The 23,778-nt window shown below is 38.5% G+C and overlaps 1 protein-coding gene across 6 annotated transcripts in view; it reads left to right on the plus strand.

The window, feature by feature from the left end:
- FER (FER tyrosine kinase) overlaps nt 1-23,778 on the plus strand; it is a 201,261-nt gene that overhangs the window by 24,478 nt on the left and 153,005 nt on the right. For all 6 annotated transcript variants that reach the window (XM_035562586.2, XM_050716502.1, XM_050716503.1 and 3 more), the window contains 4 exons: nt 909-1,008; nt 17,336-17,519; nt 19,915-20,052; nt 22,147-22,266. In XM_035562586.2, the coding sequence (XP_035418479.1) occupies nt 909-1,008; nt 17,336-17,519; nt 19,915-20,052; nt 22,147-22,266 (542 nt within the window). The remainder of the gene's footprint in view (nt 1-908; nt 1,009-17,335; nt 17,520-19,914; nt 20,053-22,146; nt 22,267-23,778) is intronic.

Consider the following 23,778-nt stretch of genomic DNA (forward strand, 5'->3'; position numbering starts at 1 on the left):
GATGTAATGAAGAAAGGGAGAATTGTGAACACCAGTTTTCTTCATGCTAGTTGCATGGAGAGCAGTCTTCCTGCACAACAGATTTCCTTGTCAACACAGTGAGGGTGCTTCCATTAGATTAAGTTCCTCTTCCATGGTGAGTGTATATTGCTTTGTCACAGTTTTTAAGTTTCTTTACCATTTATGCCATTTTTTTGGTATTATAGTGGCTGGTTTGTTATGAGCTTTTGTTATCAAACTGATGATCTGTGAGTATTTCTGTATAGTGCACTAATTTTCACACAGTGAATGAAAATTGGGGTTAGAAGAGTCAACTTCATTGTAGTTTTCTGAACAAATGTTGTGATCAGTGGAACTGCTTCTAATGGAAAGAAACTCCCTCAGGTGCTTTGTTAGACAGCACTTTTTCTTTTCATGAATTTAAGTCTTATGACAGGTAGATTTATTCATGCACAGTTGCTATTTCTAAACTGTTTGCATAAAATGCTATATCCAGAAGTTCTTTTGTCTTGGTAGTTGAGACACTAAAAGAATTCCTTGTTTTGCAGAGAACTTTTTCATCCAGTATGTTTAATGAGCATCTTTTTTGTGTTTTTCTCCCTTTTGATTGAAATAGAATAGTGTTTATAATAAGCTGGATTTCCTTTTAGTTATTACACTGTACTGCTCTGATCCACGTGGGGGACTGTTTCAGGCATCTTGTTTCATTCCATACATTTATTGATTTTTTTTTTTTAATTTTGTTACACTGTGGAATAGCCTGTTAAGATTATCTGAAGACAATGAAAAGTGTTAACATACTTATTTTGGGAAGTAAAACCAGTCATATCGTTAGTGAAAGAGAATTAACATTTTTTATGTTGAGGATAAGTATTCTTATTGCTCTTTATATTTCTGTTTTCTTGAAGGTCACAAAGACAGAACTAGAGAAACTAAAATCTAGCTATAGACAACTAATAAAAGAAGTAAATTCTGCCAAAGAAAAGTATAAAGAAGCTGTGGCTAAAGGTATGTGTCTGACTTGGGTTAATTTAACCTATTTATTACTACTATTTATTACTTCCTATTATTTATTGCAAGATAATGCTATTATTTTGAGCAACTTAATTATAATGTGAAAGCTCATTCAGTAAGTAAGAAAAGCTAATTGTCATCAGGTGTACTTGGAGGTACTCTAAAAATTATGAAAATAGTGATAGTCCTAAAAAAAAATGGTAGCTCTGTCTTCAAGGTCTTCTGTCATTCCTTTAGTGGATGCATTTGGAATGTAAAATTGCTCATACCAACTGTTAATAGTGATAAACAGCTTGCAACTCCTTCTCATGTACATTGCAGCTGCAGCCTGCTTGCATCCTTTAACCTACTGTGGTTGCTGCAGTGGCATCAATATCAATTCTTGACACTTAGTAGAATGGATCTGAAAGGAAAAGGGGAAAATAATTCATCTGCACACTGAGATGCTTTAAAGTTTTTTGGGGGAATGATGTGTCCAAACTGCGCAAATTTCGACTGCCATTGAATTATGCTTATGATTAGATCAATGAGAGACTTTGTTATATAATGTATTGGAACATGTTAATAATTGGTCTTACCTGCTTTTCTACGTTTTTTTTTTAAAAGAAAATTAATTGCATGGCGGTGCATAAATATAATTCCAAGGTCCATCTTTACCACTTTGTATGACTGTCTAAAATTACGTTTACTTGCCCTATCAGTGCTGAAAGGTTGTTTCTTTCTAAATTTGTCTAAAATTTGGAGTGATGGTTGATAAGTGAATATAAAGACAAAACAGCATGGGATAAGAGAAGTTGTACTTAGCACTTTTTAGCTTCAGCGTATCTTTTTTATTTATGCATGTATTCATTTGAGGATGTAAATACTCATTGTTCTTTTGTAGTTCCCCAGTTGCCTTCTCCATGTTACTTTAATGTGGAGATTTATCTCCAAGTAACTATGTAACTTAGCAGTATATAGTATGTAACATGGAAAATATAATAGGGTGTTAGGATCATAGTATGTTCTTCTTATCCCATCTTCCTGTTATAGCTCTGATGATTCTGCATTCCTGATGCATGAAACTTTCCCATTAAAATCAAAAAGAGTGCCTTGGCTGTTCAGCAACTGTAATGTTTTGATGTGGTTATGATTAACTTGAATTAATCTTTCTTTAGATAGACAACAAACAAAAGCTATTTTTAAGACACTTATTACTCCAGTGGTTTTCCTTAGCTTTCTCTTTTCTGCTTCTCTTTAGTATTTGTCTTTCATTAGTACAGTTCATAGTTAATTTAACTTTCAGTACTGTCTTACTGTAGATCTACTTTAACAAACACTGACCTTCAGAGAAATGGTGCAGGTTTTTCTTCCAAGAATTGCAGAAGTGTTTTGCCCCTGCTGCACCACAGGCCATGTTCTTGTTTACACACACCTGTGTGATTGTGGCAGCGTAGAGGAGCTACTGTGGTTGTATATCAGCTGCAGGTCAACTGAGCTGTGACAGTGTTGTTAATGGTATTTTCATGGGTTTCTGCACCCTCAAGTTGTCAAACTGGCTTGCAAGATGAACAAGTTAGGGAAGTCTTAAAAGTATAATGCTTCATTGCTCCAGGCCTTAGTTGAGTACCTAGCGCTTATTCAAAGTATGTGCTGTTAGGAGATATGCTTCTTGTTAACATAAAAACTGGTTTGGTTTTTCAGGCTTTCAAGAATTACTGAAAACAAGGGAAGTAATATTGCATGCCAGAAGAGTGGGAGGGCCTACTTAGGTATTAGAAATAAGCTGAAAAATATTTTGTTAAAGAAAACAATGAAAATCTTTGTGCATCAGCTCTTAGAAGAAAGATGTTAAAAGAGCCGGTCCAGTTCCATTTCTGTAAAATGTGACTCTTTGCAGACTCCATTCCTCTGGCAAGCTGAATCACTATTACGGTCTGGCCCCTCCTGGCTGGAGCAGGAGGGGACAGCTACTCCACAAGAAATAGGACTTTGTCTTTGCTCCTGGGCTTGTGCATGCTAGATTATTTTTAAGTTTGTTTAGCACCTGTGCATGGAAGTGGTCAACACAAAAACCAAAGCAAGTTACACAATGGGATGATGTAGAAACTTCTCTATTTTGCAGGTATAACAATTTTGAAATTTGGTGACTTTTTGTAACAGAGAAGTTGTCTTCTACTGAGAGAGTAAATTTAATACAGCTGCTACTGAAAGAGGTACAAGTGTGTCTCTGGTTTGGGAAAACAGATGTTTACATGTTTTCTGTTTGAGCTATTAAAAGTGAAATTAATTTTTGAGCTAAACACCTACAACAGAGGATTTAACTGGCAGAGCTAGAGACTATTGAAAGTGATCTTAATCAGTAGCGGTTGTTTTTATAATAATTTTTCTGCAGCTACAATGTAGTAAACTTTAGCTACTGTGTGTCCTAGTTTCCAGCAGCTAACAGGACAGTCACATAGAACCAACATGTTGATGCCTTAATGCATAGTTATAGCAGTGTTCTCTTCCACCTGAAAACAGCTAAGAGAACCTGTGGTAAGAGTAATAAGAATAAGGGTTAAGCACTGAATAATGATACCAGTTAATTACTGGTCCTGTTTGTGTTAGGGCAATGGGAGGGCAGCTGGTAGAGAGTTTGGGTAGGGAAGCTATTCTGTAGTGAGGAAGATGAAACTGCTTTTTCTGAAATGTACAGGAGCTTCATTATGGAAGGGTTTTTGCTCTGCTGATCTAGAGAAATGCAAAGGTGGCAGAGATGGTGGCTCAGGAGTTTTTCTGGGAAACCTGTCTGTAGCAGTGCTTCTGCTTGGTCCCTGCTGGGGAAGCGGTGACACAGCTGAGTTGCAGAGGGCACTCCGTGAAGTCCTGGCTGCTGCTTGGTGCTTAGACTGGACTGCATTGCCCTGTCCTGGCCACCAGTGTCTGCATGTTTTGTCAATCAGAAACGATCAATTCATCCTGTGTGTTCCAGGCCTTATCCCTTTTAACCATGATGTGCTGCTCCTTTGTGGACCGGTGATCGCTGCATCCCTAAGAGTAGGAAATCGGGGAAGGGGGCAGGAAACCTGTGTGGATGAGCAAGGAGCTCATCGATAAGATCAAAAGGAAGAGGAAGGTCTGTGAAATGTGGAAAAAGGGCTTGTCCTCTTGGGAAGAGTATAGAAGTGTTGTCAGGGCCTTCAGGGGCGCGACGAGGAAGGCTAAAGCCCACCTAGAGGTGAGGCTTGCAAAAGAGATAAAAGATAATAAGAAGGGTTTTTTTTTTTTTTTAAGTATGTAAACAGTAAAAGGAAGACTAGAGATAATGTGGGTCCCTTGCTGAACGAGGGGGGTGTCCTGGTAACGGGAGATGCCGAGAAGGCGGAGATACTGAATGCTTTCTTCGCTTTAGTCTTTGCTTCAGGGACTCCCCCCCGGGACTCCTCGACCCTGGTGGGGGGAGAAAGAGGCTGGGAAATGGAGGGCTCCCCCATGGTTGACCTAAGGGTAGTTGGGGAGTGCCTGAGTGGGCTCAATGCACACAAATACATGGGTCCCGATAGGATGCATCCACATGTGCTAAGGGAGTTGGCAGAGGTGATCGCCGAACCACTCTCTATCATCTTTGAAAGGTCCTGGAGAACAGGAGAGGTGCCTGAAGACTGGAGGATAGCCAATGTCACTCCGGTCTTCAAGAAGGGCAAGAAGGAGGATCCAGGAAACTACAGGCCAGTCAGTCTCACCTCTGTCCCTGGAAAGGTGTTGGAACAGCTTGTTCTGGAGGCCATCTCCAAGCAATTGGAAGAGAAGAATGTTATGAGGACTAGTCAGCATGGATTCACCAAGGGGAAGTCGTGCTCGACCAACCTCGTTGCCTTCTGTGATGGCATCACCAGCTGGGTAGATTGGGGGAGAGCAGTGGATGTCATCTACCTTGACTTTAGCAAGGCTTTCGATACTGTCTCACACGACATCCTGATAGCAAAGCTGAGAAAGCGTGGGATAGAGGAGCGGATGGTAAGGTGGGTTGAGAACTGGCTGACTGGCCGAGCTCAGAGGGTGGTGATCGGCGGCACAGAGTCCGGCTGGAGACCTGTGACTAGCGGTGTACCCCAGGGGTCGGTGCTGGGTCCGGTCTTGTTCAACATCTTCATCGACGACCTTGATGAGGGAATAGTGTCCAGCCTCAGCAAGTACGCCGATGACACAAAGCTGGGAGGAGTGGCTGGCACACCAGAAGGCTGTGCTGCCATTCAGCGAGACCTGGACAGGCTGGAGAGCTGGGCAGGAAGAAACCAAATGAGGTTTAATAAGAGCAAGTGTAGAGTCCTGCACCTGGGAAGGAACAACTGCATGTATCTGTACAGGCTGGGAGACGACCTGCTGGAGAGGAGCTGTGAGGAGAAGGGCCTGGGGGTCCTGGTGGACGACAGGTTGACCATGAGCCAGCAGTGTGCCCTCATGGCCCAGAGGGCCAATGGGATCCTGGCGTGCATTAAAAGGAGTGTGGCCAGCAGGTCAAGGGAGGTGATCCTCCCCCTCTACTCTGCCCTGGTCAGGCCTCACCTGGAGTACTGTGTCCAGTTCTGGGCTCCCCGGTACAAAAAAGACAGGGATCTCCTGGAAAGAGTCCAGCAGAGGGCCACAAAGATGATACGGGGCCTGGAGCATCCTCCCAATGAAGAAAGGCTGCGAGGCCTGGGTCTGTTCAGCCTGGAGAAAAGAAGACTGAGAGGGGATCTTATCAATGTTTATAAATACCTGAGGTGTGGGAGACAGAGGGATTTGGCCAACCTCTTCTCAGTGGTTTGTGGGGATAGGACAAGGGGCAATGGCCACAAGATGGAGCACAGGAAGTTCTGCACCAGCATGCAAAGAACTGAGGTGATGTAGCACTGGAACAGGCTGCCCAGGGAGGTTGTGGAGTCTCCTTCTCTGGAGATAGATATTCAAGGCACATTTGGACGCCTACCTGGGCAGCCTGCTCTAAGGAGCTTGCTTTGGCAGGGGGGTTGGACCCGATGATCTTTCGAGGTCCCTTCCAATCCCTTTGTTCTGTGATTCTGTGATGACCATGGCAATCACAAATGTAGCCTGGCTGGTCATGTTTGGGTGTGGAGTCCCCGTGTGTCAGGCAATCTGTTTGGTGCTACTCACTTGGTTGATAAGCAGATTTTGCCTTTTACAGTCCTTTATTCTGTAATTTTATGTGTGGTGAGAGAAAATAAGCTGGTAGGGGTAAAGTCAGCGAGCTGAACTAGTCCAGTGCCTCTCTAAAGATGTGTACTTAAGCAACTGGGGAAATACTTGTTCGTTCTGATAGCGTCTTCTGGTTTTAGAAGGCGTGGGGTGGAGGCCTTTTGTAAAAACTTCTTTTGCAGAACTGAGTGGATCATTTGGAGCAAAATACAAAAGGAAAAACTACTAGATTATCTTTCCATAATGAAACGGACAGCCCTCTGAAATGTTTTGAATGTGTGATATAGAGAAGAAAGATGTGTAAACTTCTTCCAGCCGTGGTCCCAAGTGACAGTCACAGATCGGGTGTAATGATGTGCCTACAGTGCTGTACTGCCATCAGTGACGCTGAGTAGCAAGGTACTGTTGTATGGCAACACGGCATGTGGGCTTAGCTGCAGCAGGAAGACACATCAAAACAAAATTTATGCCAAATGATAAAGACGTGGTTTTGCCAAAGAAGAGGTCACAAAGTTCTAAAAAGTTTCATAAATGAAAGGTAAAGAACACAATCTGGAAACTGTGGAACAGTTGTTGACGTCTCTTGTTACAATTTGACTCTTAGTTGATCCGGTCACTAATTATTTCCAAGTAAGGATGTTCTTCCCACAATTCTTTTTATTTCTGCAGAATGGTGCTTCTGTATTAAATTTATTTCAGTGTGTGTTTGTGGGGATTTCCAATTTTTTAATTCTTGATTTCTTCTTTTTTTTTTTGATTAAAGAGTATTTACTGTTAGATTAAAAAAAAAAAAACTTAAGCAAGAAAATGATAACGTGAAATCAAAAATATTAATAAATGTGATCTCTTCCTTACATTTTAAAACACATATATATATATATATGGGAAGCATTAATTCTTAGAATTTAGCATCTATTTGTATAGCTGATTTTGGTATTAGGTGTTAAAATGTGAAATAAGGCTTTTATATCAGTTAATTTTTGCAAGTTGGAATAGAGCCAATTTGGCTTTGGGAGGTTCATACTGGATTTGAATATAATATCTTTAGGCAGCAAAATTTGTAATTTTCATGTAGATACATCTTGTACAGATGTTTATTGTGTTTTTGTTGCTAGTTAATTACTGACTGAATACAGGAACTATGTTGTAATATTCTTATGTGATAGAATGGATCTGAAATAAAGGAAAAATATAATGATTCTTAATACATAATTTAGTTATTTCATTTGATACTGTTACAGCAGTATAAAATGAAAGTACGTATGTGAAATTTCCCTAGATTGGCTTGTGATCCTTGACAATGTTGTGATTTAGAGGAGACTAGAAATATTAACAGTACACCTAGCACATTGTAAAACATTGCATCTGCTGGAAAAATGCTTTCTGAACCCTGCAACTCCTGTGATTTAATACTTCAGGATTGATGTGACTTCATACATATTGAAGTTTCATGACAGCATAAGCTGTATCTATGATAAATACTGTTAAAAGTTAAAATACTGATAAAAGCTGTTGAAAAAGCTTTCATTAAACCGAAGTATTGTCCTGCTACTGTTTGTGATAGCTGAGTGGCCAGAAAATGCTTTTATTAGGTGGCTGGTGCATTCATTCTGAGATGCCTGTAAAATTATACTGCTACATTTCCTAGTGGAAAGTGTTGCCTTTAGGTTTTGCTGAGGTCAGAGAAACTCTTAATATTTATTTATTTACTTATTTTTGACTGGAATTTAGGTGTTTTAAGATGAAACAAATACTGCTGTCTGAACTGGCCTGTCTTATTCACAGATGTCAGCAGGTTGGAGGGATTTCAAATTATGAGTTGTAATACTTGCAACAGAGTATTAGACACTACACTAATGCTTGAAAGGGCTATGGTTGTTTCTTGGGTGTGAAATAAAGCATATAGAGAAGGAAACTCTGGGAATTGCAGTGCCAAGAGATCTTCGTGACCTCTGGTGGAGTTTGGGACCAGCTTGGACATACTGTTTCCTCTCAAAGTGGACATGCAGCATCAGGACCTGCCCTCCTCAGGCTTAACAGACAAGCACTTACAGCTTAGCGAGAGTTTTTTAATGGTGCTTATTAGCTCAACTATCTTAAAGCAGTTCATAAGGTTGCTTTTTTGTTTTGTTTTGTTATTTTGTACTTTGTTTATCTTAACTTCTGATATGCATTAAGCAAATATCTTTTATTGAACTAACTCTTAGCTCAGAAGTTTAGGTCTTCAGTGTTCTGTAAACTTGAAATCTGTAAGTATATACAAATATTTTTTTTTTGTTCCCATCAGAAAAATATTTGTTATTTGCACTCATTAATTTGGTAGATAAGGTTTGGGAAAAACTTGTTATCCTTGTCTCAGGAATAAGATGAGTGGAGGAGGAAGTGGGTGATTTTCATTGTTGAAGAAACACGTTCACGTAAGCCTCTTGCAAGATACAAAGGGAAGAAATAGACCTTAGACTCCTGTCTCTTTTCTGTCTTTGTGATTTTGGTCTTGCGGAACTCATGTTAAATAAGAGCACTGTGCTTGCATCTTTTTTCTTGGAAACAAGTAAACAAACAAAACAATCCTAGCTTAGTTGTAGCAGTTTGCATAAAAAGTCGTGTAGATTGGTATAAGCTGCCTACTGATGGGAAGCAGCGAATGGCTTCCTTGGGTTGTTTTGCTTGCACATGTGGCTTGTGCTTTACCATGAGCTGCCTTTATTTCCACCCATGAGTTCTTGCACTTTTACCTTTCCAATTCTCTTCCCCCATCCCACCTGGGGAGAGTGAGTGATCAGCTGGGTGGTGCTGAGCTGCCTGCTGGAGCTAAGCTGCAATCTTGCTTTAAAAAAAATGTTCCTAGAAGATTATCTATGTGAAAGACGTAATCATCTCACTAACAAGTACAAAAAACGTCTTCAGTAGAATAATGCAAGCAAATAATATAAGGGAACATTCTTTTCTAGGCACAATGAAATAATGCTCAGTGAAAATGTGTCTCTTCAGAGTTGAAATAAATAAGGAAGTGATTATGTGGGAGGTTTGTTATATTGATAAACAAATGTAGAGACAGAAGAATATGAAGAATTATCTTTGTTATCAGAAACGATGAAAGATGTAAATGGAAAGATAAATTCAGTTCTGGGAAATTATTTGAAAAACTACTGTCATAAACACTGTTAAATGTCTAATAGATCACTATAGCATTGGTGGAGCTTTATGCTTTATTGCTGAGACTTAAAAAAGAAAAAAGATTTAAAAATAAACCAAATATTTTTTTTCCCGACTAAAATGTTCTCAATATTTGCCTCCTTTCTCAAAGGAGGATAGATACTTGATTCTAGAAAAAGTAACTAAATAGAATAAAAGCCCTAATACTTGCCATTTCTTCTCCTTTTTAAACTTGTCTGAAATCAAATGCTGTGGTACCCAAGTGAAGTTTTAATGGAGGAAATTGCAGAAAATCTTAAGCTAAGCTTCCTAGCTTTTCTTGGAGAGTAAACCATGAAGGCCGGACAGTCAGACATTAATTTAAAATAAAGGCATTTATTTTTATTTTATAAGCCACAGAATAAGCCAAAACAAGGATGGGATGTCCAAAGGAACCTTCTTAAGTGCTCAAGGAGGATAACTTGTTCTGTGCTCGTACATCATGGTCTGAGTTACATCAGGAGAAGGGAGGGCAGAGGACGCACACTCGTGTCCATTGTCCTCCTGCTCTGCACAAGTTGGTCACACTGGAGGCTAGGCCGAGGAGTTTGAGACCAGAGTTTCTGTCTGTCTTGCTCTGTAGTGTGTAATAGATAATTGGATAGAATTCCAAGATTTATTTCAAACAGTACAAATATAAATTGCAAGATGTAAAAATGTAAATCTAACAGGAAAAATGCTGCATGTGTAGCTTGAGAAGAGTGAAGAAGACTGCAAGGTCAAGCAAAGGTAGGATTCAGCCACCAATCATAAAGCAAATTATGCAAGTTTCAGAAAACCTGTTTCTTTACACTGTTAGGGAACAGTTCCTGTAAATGTGTAGTTCTGAAGAGGAAATGAGATGAGAGAAGAGACCATCCTGAGCTAGGTCTGAAACAACTGTGGCATCTTTGCATTCTTTAAGAGCGTTACAAGATCAACATTCATGTATTACTGCTCCCTACTTTCCTCTGTGACTGTAACCTTTGGAAAGACAGTAATTCACATTGTCCAATGAAGCTCTTGGAAAGCTTGCAGAAGGAAAAGTGAAATCTCTGCCCAGGCCCCAAGGACTCAGACAGCACTGCATGTCCCTGCCTGGTCCCCCTAGGTCTCCCCCCACCAGGCCCAGGCCGCCATGTTGAGGGAGGTGATCCTGCCCCTGCTGAGGCTACACCTGGAGTATTGTGCCCAGTTCTGGGCTCCCCATTGCACGAGGAACACAGAGCTACTGGAGTGAGTCCAGAGGAGGGCTACTAATACAATTAGAGGACTGTAGCACCTGTCGTACGAGGACAGGCTGAGTGAACTGGGCCTGTTTAGCCTGGAAAAGAGAAGACTGAGAGAAGGCCTCATTAATATGTATAAATATCTGAGGGGAGGGTGTCGAGAGGATGGAACCAGTCTCTTCAGTTGTGCCCAGCAACAGGATGAGAGGCAACAGGCACAAACTGAAGCACAGGAGGTTCTGGCTGAATATGAGGGGGCACTTCTGTACTGTGAGGGTGACAGAGCACTGGGACAGGTTTCCCAGAGAGGTTGTGGAGTCTCCTTCTCTGGAGATATTCAAAACCTGCCTTGGTGCCATCCTGAGCAATGTGCTCTAGGTGATCCTGCTCGGCCGGAGGGTTGGACTAGGTGATCTTCAGAGATCCCTTCCAACCTCGGCCATTCTGTGATTCTGTTGTCACTTGTTATCAATAACCAAAATGTTCCTCTTGCTTTAGGGTTCAGGTAAGGCTCCTTCATATGGATGCTTGCTTACTACTGTTGGCATGTATTTCTTGGTTGCAGTTCACTATGTGTACCACATAGATAAGCACCTGTATAGTTTGGGAGCATCTGCTCGAGCGTGGACTTTGTCTTTTCATTTAGTATGAATGCTTCTAATGTAGCCAGACACCCACTTTTTTTCTTGCTTCAGCCTCTCTTAGAAGCAAAGTGGCATAAAATCCTTCAGTTCTCTCTGGCATCACTAGTTATTTTAACTCCATAATGACATGGATTTTTTGGTGTCCTTCAGCTCTTGCTTCTCATGTACTTGTGGGGCTTTGCCTGCCTGCTTTTTGTCTTTGCTAGCTGTAGTTCTTTAGTAACTTGATTTTAATCCTGATTTTTATATATATGTACCTGTTCAGATCTACAAGTTCTTTCTGTTTTCAGTTCCGATTCAGTATCTTCTGTTATTTTCCTTGTCAGTTCAGGAAGTAGTAATATTCACCTTGTATTCTTCCCTGCAAAGAAACGTGCAGGTTTTTGAAATCCATTACATATTTTTTCTGATCACTGTTTGTTACTTTTGTCAGAAGTGCTTTCCATGTTTGTGTGTGCAATCATTTTTTCAGCATATCAATGAGAATTAAATTTTAAGTATTTATTTTTAACTTACATTATCCACTGGGTGTAAAATCCTTCCTGTGCCATGTTACAAGCGTTAGCCAGTGCAGCATTAAGTCATATCGCCAGCACACAAATGAGTATATGCAGTTCCCTGCTGCCACCAGTTTCTTTAGATGCTTTGCTATTCTTTGAAGAACAAGTAGTGAACCACAAGTTATCTGGCTAGTAAAGTATCCTCTACTCCTGAAGCACCTGTTTTGGTCTTGTGCTATAGTGTTTTCTTTCTCCAATTACTAAATACTGTCTTATAACTAATGCTCGTAGGAGTGAGAGGCCAGAGGCAGTCTTTCTTGAAATACCCTAACCTCGTACTCCTAGTGTGGGATTTATGTGAAAATTGGACAAGAAGTTACTGCAGACATTTCTCTCTAATGGTAGACATTCTAAATGGCTCCATCAGATTTATGCTGCATTCACATGCTATATTTAGTATTTCAATTATGCTGTTTCAAAAAGCAATTATGATATTTATTGTTTTGTAAGAGAAAACACTTAAAAGATGCAAAAATCTGAGAGAACATCTCAAGTGCTGACAAGCTTTTGGCTATCTGTGTTTTGCCAATTTTTTCTTCTTTGAAACATTTTTTTCCTTTCCTATCCACAGAGGTCCCAAACAAACAAATCAAATAAAAACAAAGCAAACTTAAGAACAAACAGCTTAAAAACTGATACTGTGAGGAGGTCTTCTAGAGAGCTTTTCTTACCACTGTTGCAGAGCAACGCTGAGAGGAAAAAAGTACAATCTTTCTGTAATGCGGGATTCTTTGGTAGAGGGCTTTGTTTGAGCTGAAGGACTTCAGTGAAACAGAACTTCAGGGGTTATGGTAGTGTGTATCCATTAAAGTACAGTGTTGCACTTCTTTTTTCTACCAGCTGGTCTACAATGTAGAAATAAAGAAATTGTTTCTTAGAGCATTCAGTCTTGGAGTTCTTCATGACCACTTTCTGCGTTTAACGTACCCAAAACATTTCTTTTAGGACTTTTGATTTTGAGGGGAGTGCTTTGTGTTTCGTGTTAGTCAAACCTGAGAATTTCACTGTATGCTTTTCTCCTTCAAAAGGGTAATTTTTAAATAAAATCTTCTGTTTTAATGGTTGGCCTTGACGATCTTAGAGGTCTTTATCAACTTAAATGATTCTATGTTTATTGGATCTTTTGGACCTTTGCTTTTGTTACATAAGCTGTTACATAAGATTTAGCTGAAGGGTTTAAACTGAAGGAGCTTAACTGGAATTTTCTGTTTTTCAGAAACTTTAAAGAGTTGGTCATTACTTTAACTTGCACTATCATAAAGTTGAACTTGAAATCTGAACAGCTAAACTTGTACTAGTTCTTGAATCTTAAATATTGCACTACAGATACCCATCAGGATGTTGATCCTTGTTCTCTGCAAATTAGTGGATGCTTTACTCTGTATTCTGTAGTGTCACAGTTTTGCTGTTTGAAGGAAAGATCTGTAATCCAGATTTGAAAAGCTTAAAACCCGAAGCTTGCCCGTGCATGTCTTCAAGCTGCATCCCCTACCATCTTAAGAAAAATCAGTGTATGTCAAACCATACAGTGCTCCATCAGTAAAGGTTTCTGAACAATTAACTACAACAAACAGCTTTCAGCTGTTAAACTAAACCAAAAATTTACACCATAAATAACCACTACCTAATAGAGACTATCAATATTGTATTTCTTTCAGAAACCTCATTAATGTCTAAACTATCCCTTTCTCCCATCTCTGTGGAGAATAGTCCTTTGCTATACATTGCTCTTTAGGAGAACACCTCCACTAATTTTAGACTAAATCAATGTATCATACACACTAAACTTTTAAATGCAGCCTTTGGACTTGTGATTAATAAAAGAAATGTAGCTACAGAGCTACAGTATTATTTCCACACTGTAATTTGTTTTTTAACACAGCAAAATGCAGTGAGGCTGAGAACACAGTTGTTCTACGTGTCAATTAACACAGAAGAAAACATCCAATTTTCTTTATCTGTATAATGAATTTCATAAATAGATCTAATTATAATTCTGCTGCCACCAGTTGTTGACAAATCTGTTTAATGTTTATAAAAACAGACTGTGTGTACAATATGTTAAGCTATAAACCGTATTATGAAGCTTGCAAAATTCAATTATGAAAGTTTGACATTTGCAAAGAAAAGGCCGGCATTCTTGCTATGCCATTCTAGAGAGTCAAGTATTTCAACTTCTAGTAAAAATTACTTGAAGTTCAAATATCAGAGTATAATATTTTTGAGATAATTTTGGATTATGTAAGCCAGAACATGCTGGCCAAATAGCCTGAGTAAGAGTGGCCAAACGTATAATAAAAACAAAAAACAATCCAGCATTTCTTCCTCTCCCACTGCTGTTTTCCCCTCTCCCAAGGAGTGCTCAGTCCAGTGCCTCTGCTAAAGGATTAGTCTAAGGCAAGGAAAGCTTGTTTTTTCCAGCTCTGATTTCCAGCTGCCTTGTCTTCTCCCCTTTCATCCAGTCCCTGGACTGTAGCTACTACTCGATGGCTTCCTCTCCAGACTCTCTTCAGTCGCTTTTCCATTATCTTTACACATTCTCTTATTCTCCACAAAGACCACGTAGATATGTCTTGTCTCTAGACAACCAACTGTAACCAACTGTATTTGAAAGCTAGGTGTATATGATGTTTTGATTTATTCTCAAATTTGTTGAAGTGTTCTGCTAAGGAATAACAAACTTTGTACAGCAAAGTCCTCAAGGCAGATGGGAAAATGGGATACTGAGCTATACCATTTTCCTGTAGTCTTGGTGCACTGGTGTCAGACATGTTCAGTCACTCTATTTTCTGGGATGCTATTCTGAGCATGCTGTTGTTTTTTTTGTTTTTGTTTTTCTAAACTGCCCTCCAAGTGATATATGTTTAATTTAGAAATAAATACTACAATATTCTTATGTTTTGGGAAAATAATATACAAATAAATAAAATGGTCTCCCCATGAAAAATGAGTTTTTGGTTGTTCGCTTCAGTCAACATCTTTATCAGCGTCTTTATTACCTCATATATCAGGCCCCAACTAATATTCCTGAGGCACTCTGTTGTGTGCCTACTTCCTCCTTTAAAAGCCGATCATAATGTTTCCGAAAAAACTTCCTCAAGTTTCTTTTGAGTTGTAAAGCTAAATACCTTCCTGTCCTGCTAATTTTTTCTTAGTTCGTTTGTTCTCTAACCTCTTCTTCTGACGTCTCTGAAGAGAGATTCTTTGACTCTTTCATACAGAGACATTTCAGCATGGAAATCTCTGAGGGTCATTCACAGTGAAAATGAATGCAAAAAAAAAAAAATTTTTTTCTACCAGCTCCTTTTATATAGCAACTATTCTTTACATTTTCTGAAGAGCTTGCTGACTCCAGTGTATTTGAAAGGATTTATTATCAGTTTTATTGCTATTTTACAAGTTTTTCCTGCAAATCTTTTTGACATGTGATAATGTGTTTCTGTGTTTTAATTTATCAGAGTTCACAAACCTTTGTGTGTCCCTTGTTTGACAAAATTTCAGCTTTTCAAGGTCTGCTTTCAAGTCTCAATCTGCCACTTTTTCGTTTTATCTACTACTTTATGATAGGTGGTTGACATGTTAAAATAATTTTTTTTTATTACTTAATTTATTTTAAGACTGTAAGAAATGTATCGGTATGATTGAGATTTTTAGTTAGTGTGTGTTTATCTGTGCAGGTTACTGTGAATCTGCATTTGATAATTGCAGATACAGATTCATTTAAGATGCTTTCAGTGCCTGAAAAAAGTCATCAGACACTTCATAAATATCAGACACTTCATAAATATTGAGGAGATAACGAGGATATGAGTAAGACCTTATACGTCTCAGTAAGGAAACATGTCAAAATAATATATTATCCTTTTATGACAAGGGCAATGTATGATCAAGTTGGAAATATTCTAATAGAGGTGCAAAACTGCCTGCATAAAACTGCTTGGAGAATGGTTATTAACAGGGTCCTGTCAGAATAATGTATCCTGTGGGACACGAAAGGATATATGTTGGGATTAGGTGTGGGTGGTCTTCCTGTGTTTCATCACTTTGAACCAAACTTTACTTATTAAATTTACTGGTGTCACTATACCTTAAAGGGATTTAAAGTGCATTGGACGACAGATGTAGAGTTTAAAATAATTTGAGAAACTGGAGAGATGGTTGGAAAAATGTAGTGGGTTCTTTTTTTTTTTTTTGTCTTCCAAGATCAGATTAACTAGATCAGATTAATTAGGTCATCACTAATTAGTGATGCCATGTTTGTATGGCATCCAAAAAAGGCACTTTTTCTTTCATTTGAAACGATCTAGAAGCATCTGGATGTATGACTTACCCTGTGGCTTTCAAAGTTGAACCTTGACTGAAATTTCATTTGTGTGAGGCTGTGAGCCATTTAACTGAAAAGAGAAAACAGAATTTATAAGGGAAGACCTATACATTGTTCAGTGTGAAGATTACAAGACTGGGCAGAAGAGGAGAATATCTAGTCTTCTACTGTATAAAAGATGGATTCCAGAGAACTGTAGAATCTGTATTTCATGTCCATGGCACACAGATGAAGTAAGCAAGAGTATAAAGAGTTTATTGAACCAATAAAAATTTAGGTTGGAGAGTGAAGGACGAGATGGTGGGGGAGTGTCTTATCATATCAGTGTGGGGGAGTGCTATCATACCACAGCTAGCACACTGACCTGAATTGTACTGGGAAGTGGCAAAGTTATCTGTCATTGCAGGTTGTAGGAAGATCACAGAAACATATATCACATAGTTGTGTAATCACTGTGGCAAAGAGTAGAATAGGTGACCTCTTGAAGAACATTGTGACTCTCTAGTTCAGCACCCAACTGGTCTTGTAAGCATGGACTTGAGGATTTCTAGGTTCCAATAGCGTGGAGATGAGATGGTAATGGTGACCTTCCGATATTCCTTATGCATACCAACAGTGATGAGGAAATGTTAAGTTGTAGTATTAGGGCAGAGAGTTTTGGACAGGAGTAATAGTGCTGGAGTTCAGCTACTGATATGTAGATTGCATCAGTGCTTTCTTGGGATATGTGGCACTAGATTTTTTGCTCAAAATAAATGACAACTTCTAGGTGAATCAAGGGTCTAACCTAGTAGGACATCTTTTATTTTCTGCTTTAAAAAATAAACATTTCCTTTCAGGCAAAAAAAAAAGCATTTTTGATAATCATATGAATGAGTTTTATTCTTAATAATGGTATTATTTCTATACCTGTGTAGGTAGTAGTTTTCATACACATTTAGATAAAGAATTCTTGGATTTCTACTCAAAGTAAATGCAGTTTTTTCTTCCTTTGTCCAGAAGAAGAAAACCAAGGCATTTGGTCTTACTAACAACCTGAAAATGGTCAAAATTTACTTTCTTCACTTGAAAATTGTCAAATTTTACTTTCTTCACAGTAATACCTTGGTAATGTATTTCTTTAGGAGAAGAAAAGCTGCAAACTTACCATGAATCTTTTAGAATTATGTTATCCACAAGTTTGTATACTTTTAAATCAACTTTTCATCTTCTGTTTTTGTTTTCCGTTAGGAAAGGAGACTGAGAAAGCCAAAGATCGGTGTGATAAAGCCACTATGAAGCTTCATATGTTGCATAATCAATATGTGTTGGCACTGAAAGGAGCACAGTTACATCAGCACCAATATTATGATACTACGCTTCCTCTGTTACTTGATTCACTACAGAAAATGCAAGAAGAAATGATTAAAGCCCTGTAAGATCTCTTCCTACGTATATTTAAACATGCAAAATTTTGTGTGCAGTATCCTAATTTATAGACTTATTAGAAAATAATAAACTTTGATTATTTTTATATCAGGGATAATGAGAAAAGCTACTTGCATCTTTCAATTAACAATAACTGTGAATAGATAAGTATTCAAATACAGACAGTAGTTTTGAGGGGATGCTTAAGCATTTTGGCAAGACACCGTCTTCTTGTAAAACTTTTAAATTTTCAGATAGACTGCAGTGTTTACAACTGAGCTCATCCTTTATCCTCTCCTTCCGCTGGGATAGTATAGAAGTTTGTTGCCCCTCCGTAGTCTTATTTTTATGAAACTCTCTCACTAACAAATTTGCTTTAAACTCGCCAACCATCTTGACAGTCATTTTGGAGGAGGTCCAGGCAGATGTATGGTTAGTCATAGGTATGGACAAATAACAGGATCATGTAGACCTAATCTCAGTGAAAGGAATCCAACCTTAAAAATACAATTACCTTTTCCCTGAAAAGTCATTTTCTACGTAATTACAGAAGATATGCAAACTGATGATCTCGGAGAACAGAAAATTAGGACTTTAAGCCCTCTTTTCTGGTCTGTAAGCACCGTGCTGCCTCTCTGACCTTCCTGAAGCTTGTGAGTTGGTTAGGTCTTTTTCTTGGGCATTCTGTATATCACTTAGTTTAAAAGGCAGGGTAGTTACTTTTTCTTGTAGGTATTGTTCATTTAGATGTGATGCACTCATTTTCTTACCTTTTCTGGAGCCTATGTTCATCTTGACTTCGGCACACAGGAAGTGAGGGAGAGTTGAGGATTTCATACTCTATATGCCTAGGTGATGCAGACAGCATTAACGGCCCCATATAGTATCATATTACTGCCTTTGATGCTGGTGCAGGTTAAATGAAATAGACCTCTGTAGTAGTCTCCTCAGTCCTTTTAATCTTTACGTAGAATCACAACAAGAGAATACAGGTAAATTTTTCTGTTGCAATTAAGTTGATTTTTCAGAAATGTAAGTCATAGTAATTCACTGAAGAGTTTTATCATGCAGAAACCTATTGAACCCATTTGTCCTTGTTATCACTGAGGTAAAGACTGGAAACAAATTTTGTCAATAGCTGATCATTTTTAGTGAGATCTGAGTTGATTGGAAAATTAGTGCTTTCTGTTAACTCTGGGCTTAATTCTGTAAAAAGAGGTGGTGATGTCAGGTGTCAAGCTTGATATTGCCACAGTATGAAACAAACTCCCTTAATAGTTCTGATTTGGCAGATCAGTTTGCTTGGCAATCTTGAAGTGTAGATTAACGTTCCCTTTCTCTTAGATATAGCATTGCTGTAATTGACATTGGCTTATCTCTTTTGTTGCAGTCTTTGAATTGTTTTCTGGAGTGTTTTCAGACATGTTGTTCACAGGCAAGGCAAAATTCTTCTCTTGTCTGTTCTCTCCTCAGAAAAAGTACTGGAAAAATCCAAGCAAATAATGCTTTCTTACTGAGTAAACAAGTCTAGAGATCATATCCAGGATAAAATATTAATACTTTTTTCTCTGCATTTTTCTCTGGTATGGTCAAAATTGATCAGTATTCGAAAAAGCTTGCTATACTTCAGCACCTGGCAAGCCAGAAAATCTGTCAATAAAAAAAAATAAAAAGAAATTGTAAATGATTTTGAGGGTTCATTTATGGAAAGCGGAGAACAGGAAAGTATTCTGAGGAAGTGTTACTGGATGCTATTAAAATCTGTGGTAAAATATGACCTAGTCCTTTACTACTCCTTAATCACTTGCTTTTCCCCACTTCAGGGACCAGGTAATGACAAGGCTGGATGACACGTACTTTCTTGTGTGAACCTCTTCCTTGATTTTGGCTCTTCTTGTAAATATATGCCAACTTGTGATGTATGCCAATTCATAAAATGAATATATGTTAAAGGATGGATAAAATGGTGAAAAAAAAAACAGTTTTCACACTGTCTTTTCGCTTATGCCAGAATATATTTAGTTTGTCGGTCAGGGGAATATGAGACACTTCAGTGTAGATTATGACAACCATGTTGTTGTGAAAAAGGGTATCATCAAGGAGCTGTATGTGTTCATTTTCCTTGTAATCTCTACAGCTTTAGTTTAGGTACCCTGTATGTAGATGCACTGAAATCAGTACAAGGAGCATGTTATTAGACTTCTCCACCAATAGCCGATCTGTAAAGAAGAGGCCACAATTGATCTATTATTTCTTTGAGTAATATATTGTCTTATTTTTTCCCTTTTTAGCCAGTTGCAACAAGAATTTGTAGAAACAGCAAATTGAAAGTTTGAAGCATCTTCAATGCCATCTATGCCTTCAGTGCCATGTTATACACTAGAATTTTTTTTCCTCTCTAGAAAAGGAATCTTGGATGAGTATAGCCAGATCACCAGTCTTGTTACGGAAGAGATTGTGAATGTCCATAAAGAGATCCAGACCTCGGTTGAACAGATAGACCCCAATTCTGAGTATAATGACTTCGTAGATACTCATAGGTATGTATTTCCTTCTTGCTATGCATGTTAATGTTTCTTAAGAAAATCTTGCATTAAACTGCAACGCTGTTTAAGCAATCAGAGTTTAATTTATTTCTATTTGTTTCGTTTTACATTGTTACTTATAAAGCTTTAATCCTAGTTTGAGAAGTAGTTCTACCTGCATGTGTAGAAGAAGGTTGGCTGAAAGTAAGGCTTTTAACCTTGTTTCTTTAACCATCCATCTATTTGGCTGGTTCTAGAATAACAAAATTCATATTAATGTTACTGTGATTCTCTGAACCATAACTTCGGTAATACGTGATGATCTAGATTCAGTATGGGCTAATTTACTGAGTGTTTGGATGCAGTTTGCATCCTGTGCTGTGCTGTGCTGTTTGTTTGCTTTATTTCTCTTACTGTCTATATTGTGGGTGAATGAATGCTAGGCATCTCTGTGCACACTGCAGTATTGCAGATTGAGCAGTGCCTGAAACAATCTGAGTACACAGATAAGGCCTTTGACACGTCCCACATGACATCCACGTCTCCAAATTGGAAAGATAAGGATTTGATGGGCGGACCATCCAGTGGATAAGGAATCGGTGTGAAGGCCACACTCAGAGAGTGGTGGTCAATGGCTCTGCATCCAGGTGGAGGCCAGTGATGAGTGGTGTCCCTCCGAGGTCTGTCCTGGGACCGGTGCTGATTAATATCTCTGTCAGTGACACGGACAGTGCGATCAAGTGCACCCTCAGCAAGTTTGCAGATGACGCCAAGCTGAGTGGTGCAGTTGATACAACAGGAGGAAGGGATGCCATCCAGAGGGACCTGGACAGGCTGGAGAAGTGGGCCCATGTGAACCTAATGAGGTCCAACAAGTCCAAGTGCAAGGTGCTGCACCTGAGTCAGGCAATCCCAGACATGAGGACAGACTGGAAGAAGAACTCATTGAGAGTAGCCCTGCAGAGAGAGACTTGGGGTTCTGGTGGATGAAAAAGTTTGACGTGAGAGTTTGAGTGTGCTTGCAGCCCAGAAGGCCAACTGCGTCCTGGGCTGCATCACCAGTGGGGTGGCCAGCAGGTGGAGGGAAGTGATTGTCTCCCTCTGCTCTGCCCTTGTGAGTCCCCACCTGGAGTGCTGCGTCAAGGCATGGGGCCCCCAGCACAAGAAGGATGTGGGGCTGTTAGAGTGGGTCCAGAGGAGGGCTATGAAGATGGCCCTCCAGAGAGGGCAGGAGCAGCTATGAAGGAAAGGCTGAGAGAGCTCGGGCTGCTCAGCCTGGAGAAGCTAAGGTTCTGGAGAGACCTCATTTTAGCTTTTCAATACTTAAAGGGGGCTTATAAAAGCATGGAGAGCAACTTTTTGCTCAAGCAAAAAAAAAAAGATAGGACAATGGGTAATGGTTTTAAACTAAAAGAGGGGAGATTTAGGTTAGAGGTTAGGAGGAACTTCTTCACTCAGAGGGTAGTGAGGCACTGGCACAGGTTGCCCAGAGAACCTGTGGATGTCTTGTCCCTGGAGGTGTTCAAGACCAGGTTGGATGAGGTCCTGGGCAACCTGATCTAGTGGGAGGTGTCCCTGCCCACAGCACAGCGGTTGGAACTAGGTGATCTTTAAGGTCCCTTCCACCCCAAGCCATTCTGTGACTCTTGTGTTAATGCAAGAAAGTTTTATATTTAAAAAAAAAAAAATCAACCAAACAAAAACAATTGTATTTGCCATTTATTGAACTGTTACTGTACATTGGTGCATGTGGAAATAGTTTTAAGACCTCTTATGTTATCCTTTTTTGTTAATTTGCATATTGGTAGTGGTTAAGTGCAGGTTTATAGCAGGATTAGTGGACCTATGCATGTAGATTTCCCGAGAACCTTGGTTATCTTGTGAACTTAATTCAAAGAACTGTATTCAGTTTTATACTCTGGTATGGTTTTAGGACTCTGTTCTTCATTCAAAGGAAAAAGAAGATGCAGTTGCTGCTTTCCATTTATTCCATATGTGATTTTATCTATATTCCATTACTAAAATAATTCAAAGTGTAATGGTTTGCTTTATGCTCCACTGAAAGATGCATGTTAATTTTACAAATACAACATTTATTTACTGGATTAGGTCATCAGAAGTTGTTGAACAAGAAATAGAGTTTGATACATCTTTATTAGAAGAAAATGAAAACCTTCAGGCTAATGAGATCATGTGGAATAATCTAACAGCAGAAAGTTTACAAGTCACGTAAGTCTTAACAAACTTTCTCGCTTCAGAAATGCAGTCCTAACTTATATCTCACTCATCTCATTGCTTTGGTGTGTCCTCATTTTTAAGGTCTGCTTTCTAAAAAGGGGAATTTTCAGGGTCTAAGCCCTTGCCTATTGCTGTTTTTATTGTTCTTTAGCACAACATACCCAGGCCCCATGAAAGACTTGTCAGCACTTTCAATATAGTTACCTCTCCTCCCTGTTTAACTTATACAGTGCCCCATTTCTACCATTAATTCTCCTTGGGAATTCATTTACTTATCTTCCCAAAAGTGTTTCCACATTCAGTTCTCTAGGAAAAACACTGAAATCTGTTGATGAAGCCACCGAGTACAGTACTGCAGTCAGTGATTTGGATTGCCATCCAGAGAAGTTTTCAAATGCATTATTTCACTTGTTTTGTAAATGTTTGTTTTAGTTTTTAAAGGAAGTTCTCATTCATCCTTACAACTTTTAAAATGTTAACTTACTAAAACAAGTGTAGGTGTTGTATTTCATTTCATGGAACCTTCAGTCGGTGTGGTAAAATATTACTGCATATCTTTAATATTCATATTTTCATATTTAAATATTTTAATTGATTTTACCAATTTCATCTTTAATCAGTTGTTACTGGCGAGCAAATTTCCTGCTGAAGTTGTTATCCTTTGTTAGAATGTTCTCATATCAACCTTAACTTTTCCATAAAATGGTCCAATGCAATCACTTGTGAGATTGCAAATATTAATTGTACACTTATACATTTTTTTATATTTCCTACAGCAGTTTAAAGTGATAAAATCAGAATTTCATTGTTTTATAATGATTTGGTGTCTGTACTTTATTTTAGTCCATGTTTGACTTGTTTGCTTTCAAATGTATAACTAATCTAAATAACATAGCAGTGGTTGGTTATTGTTGTTTTTTTTTTTTACTTTTTTTCTGCTTAAGCAAACTTGAAGAAAGAAACTGTTGTTTCTTATAGTTTATTGTGAAAACCAAACTCATAGAGAGTCCTCATAACAGTAAGATATTTCAAATATAAATGCATTACAGTAAAGCTTCAGTAGATTGTTCTAATCCCATGCTTCCTCGCTATGACAGATTCTCTAGATTTTCTTCATTCCTTTTCAAGGTTATTAATTGTCATCTCTTTTTTTCCTGTGTAATCCAATTCCTTTTAATATTTTTTTTTAAATAGGTATTGCAATAAGTTTTTAAATGTGCACTTTTAGTTTTCTTTGTCAGACTTGTCCTCCTTAGTACTAAAACAGCTTAATCTTTCTTGTGAAATAATCCCATGATAATTAAAACCCCTCCCTTCTGTTTAAATATGCTTCTGTTAATAATACGCTAATTACATATTCTGCATCATTACTAAAGTGGGATTATTCCTGGATAAGCTATGTAAACATTGTACATATCTAGATCATCTTCAGCTCTGTAACAGGAAAAAATACATGCACAAAATCTACCTTTTTGATATGTTTTACAGTTTTTCTGAGACTCT

The sequence above is a fragment of the Cygnus atratus genome, chromosome Z (assembly GCF_013377495.2).
Source record: "Cygnus atratus isolate AKBS03 ecotype Queensland, Australia chromosome Z, CAtr_DNAZoo_HiC_assembly, whole genome shotgun sequence".
Taxonomy (NCBI): domain Eukaryota; kingdom Metazoa; phylum Chordata; class Aves; order Anseriformes; family Anatidae; genus Cygnus; species Cygnus atratus.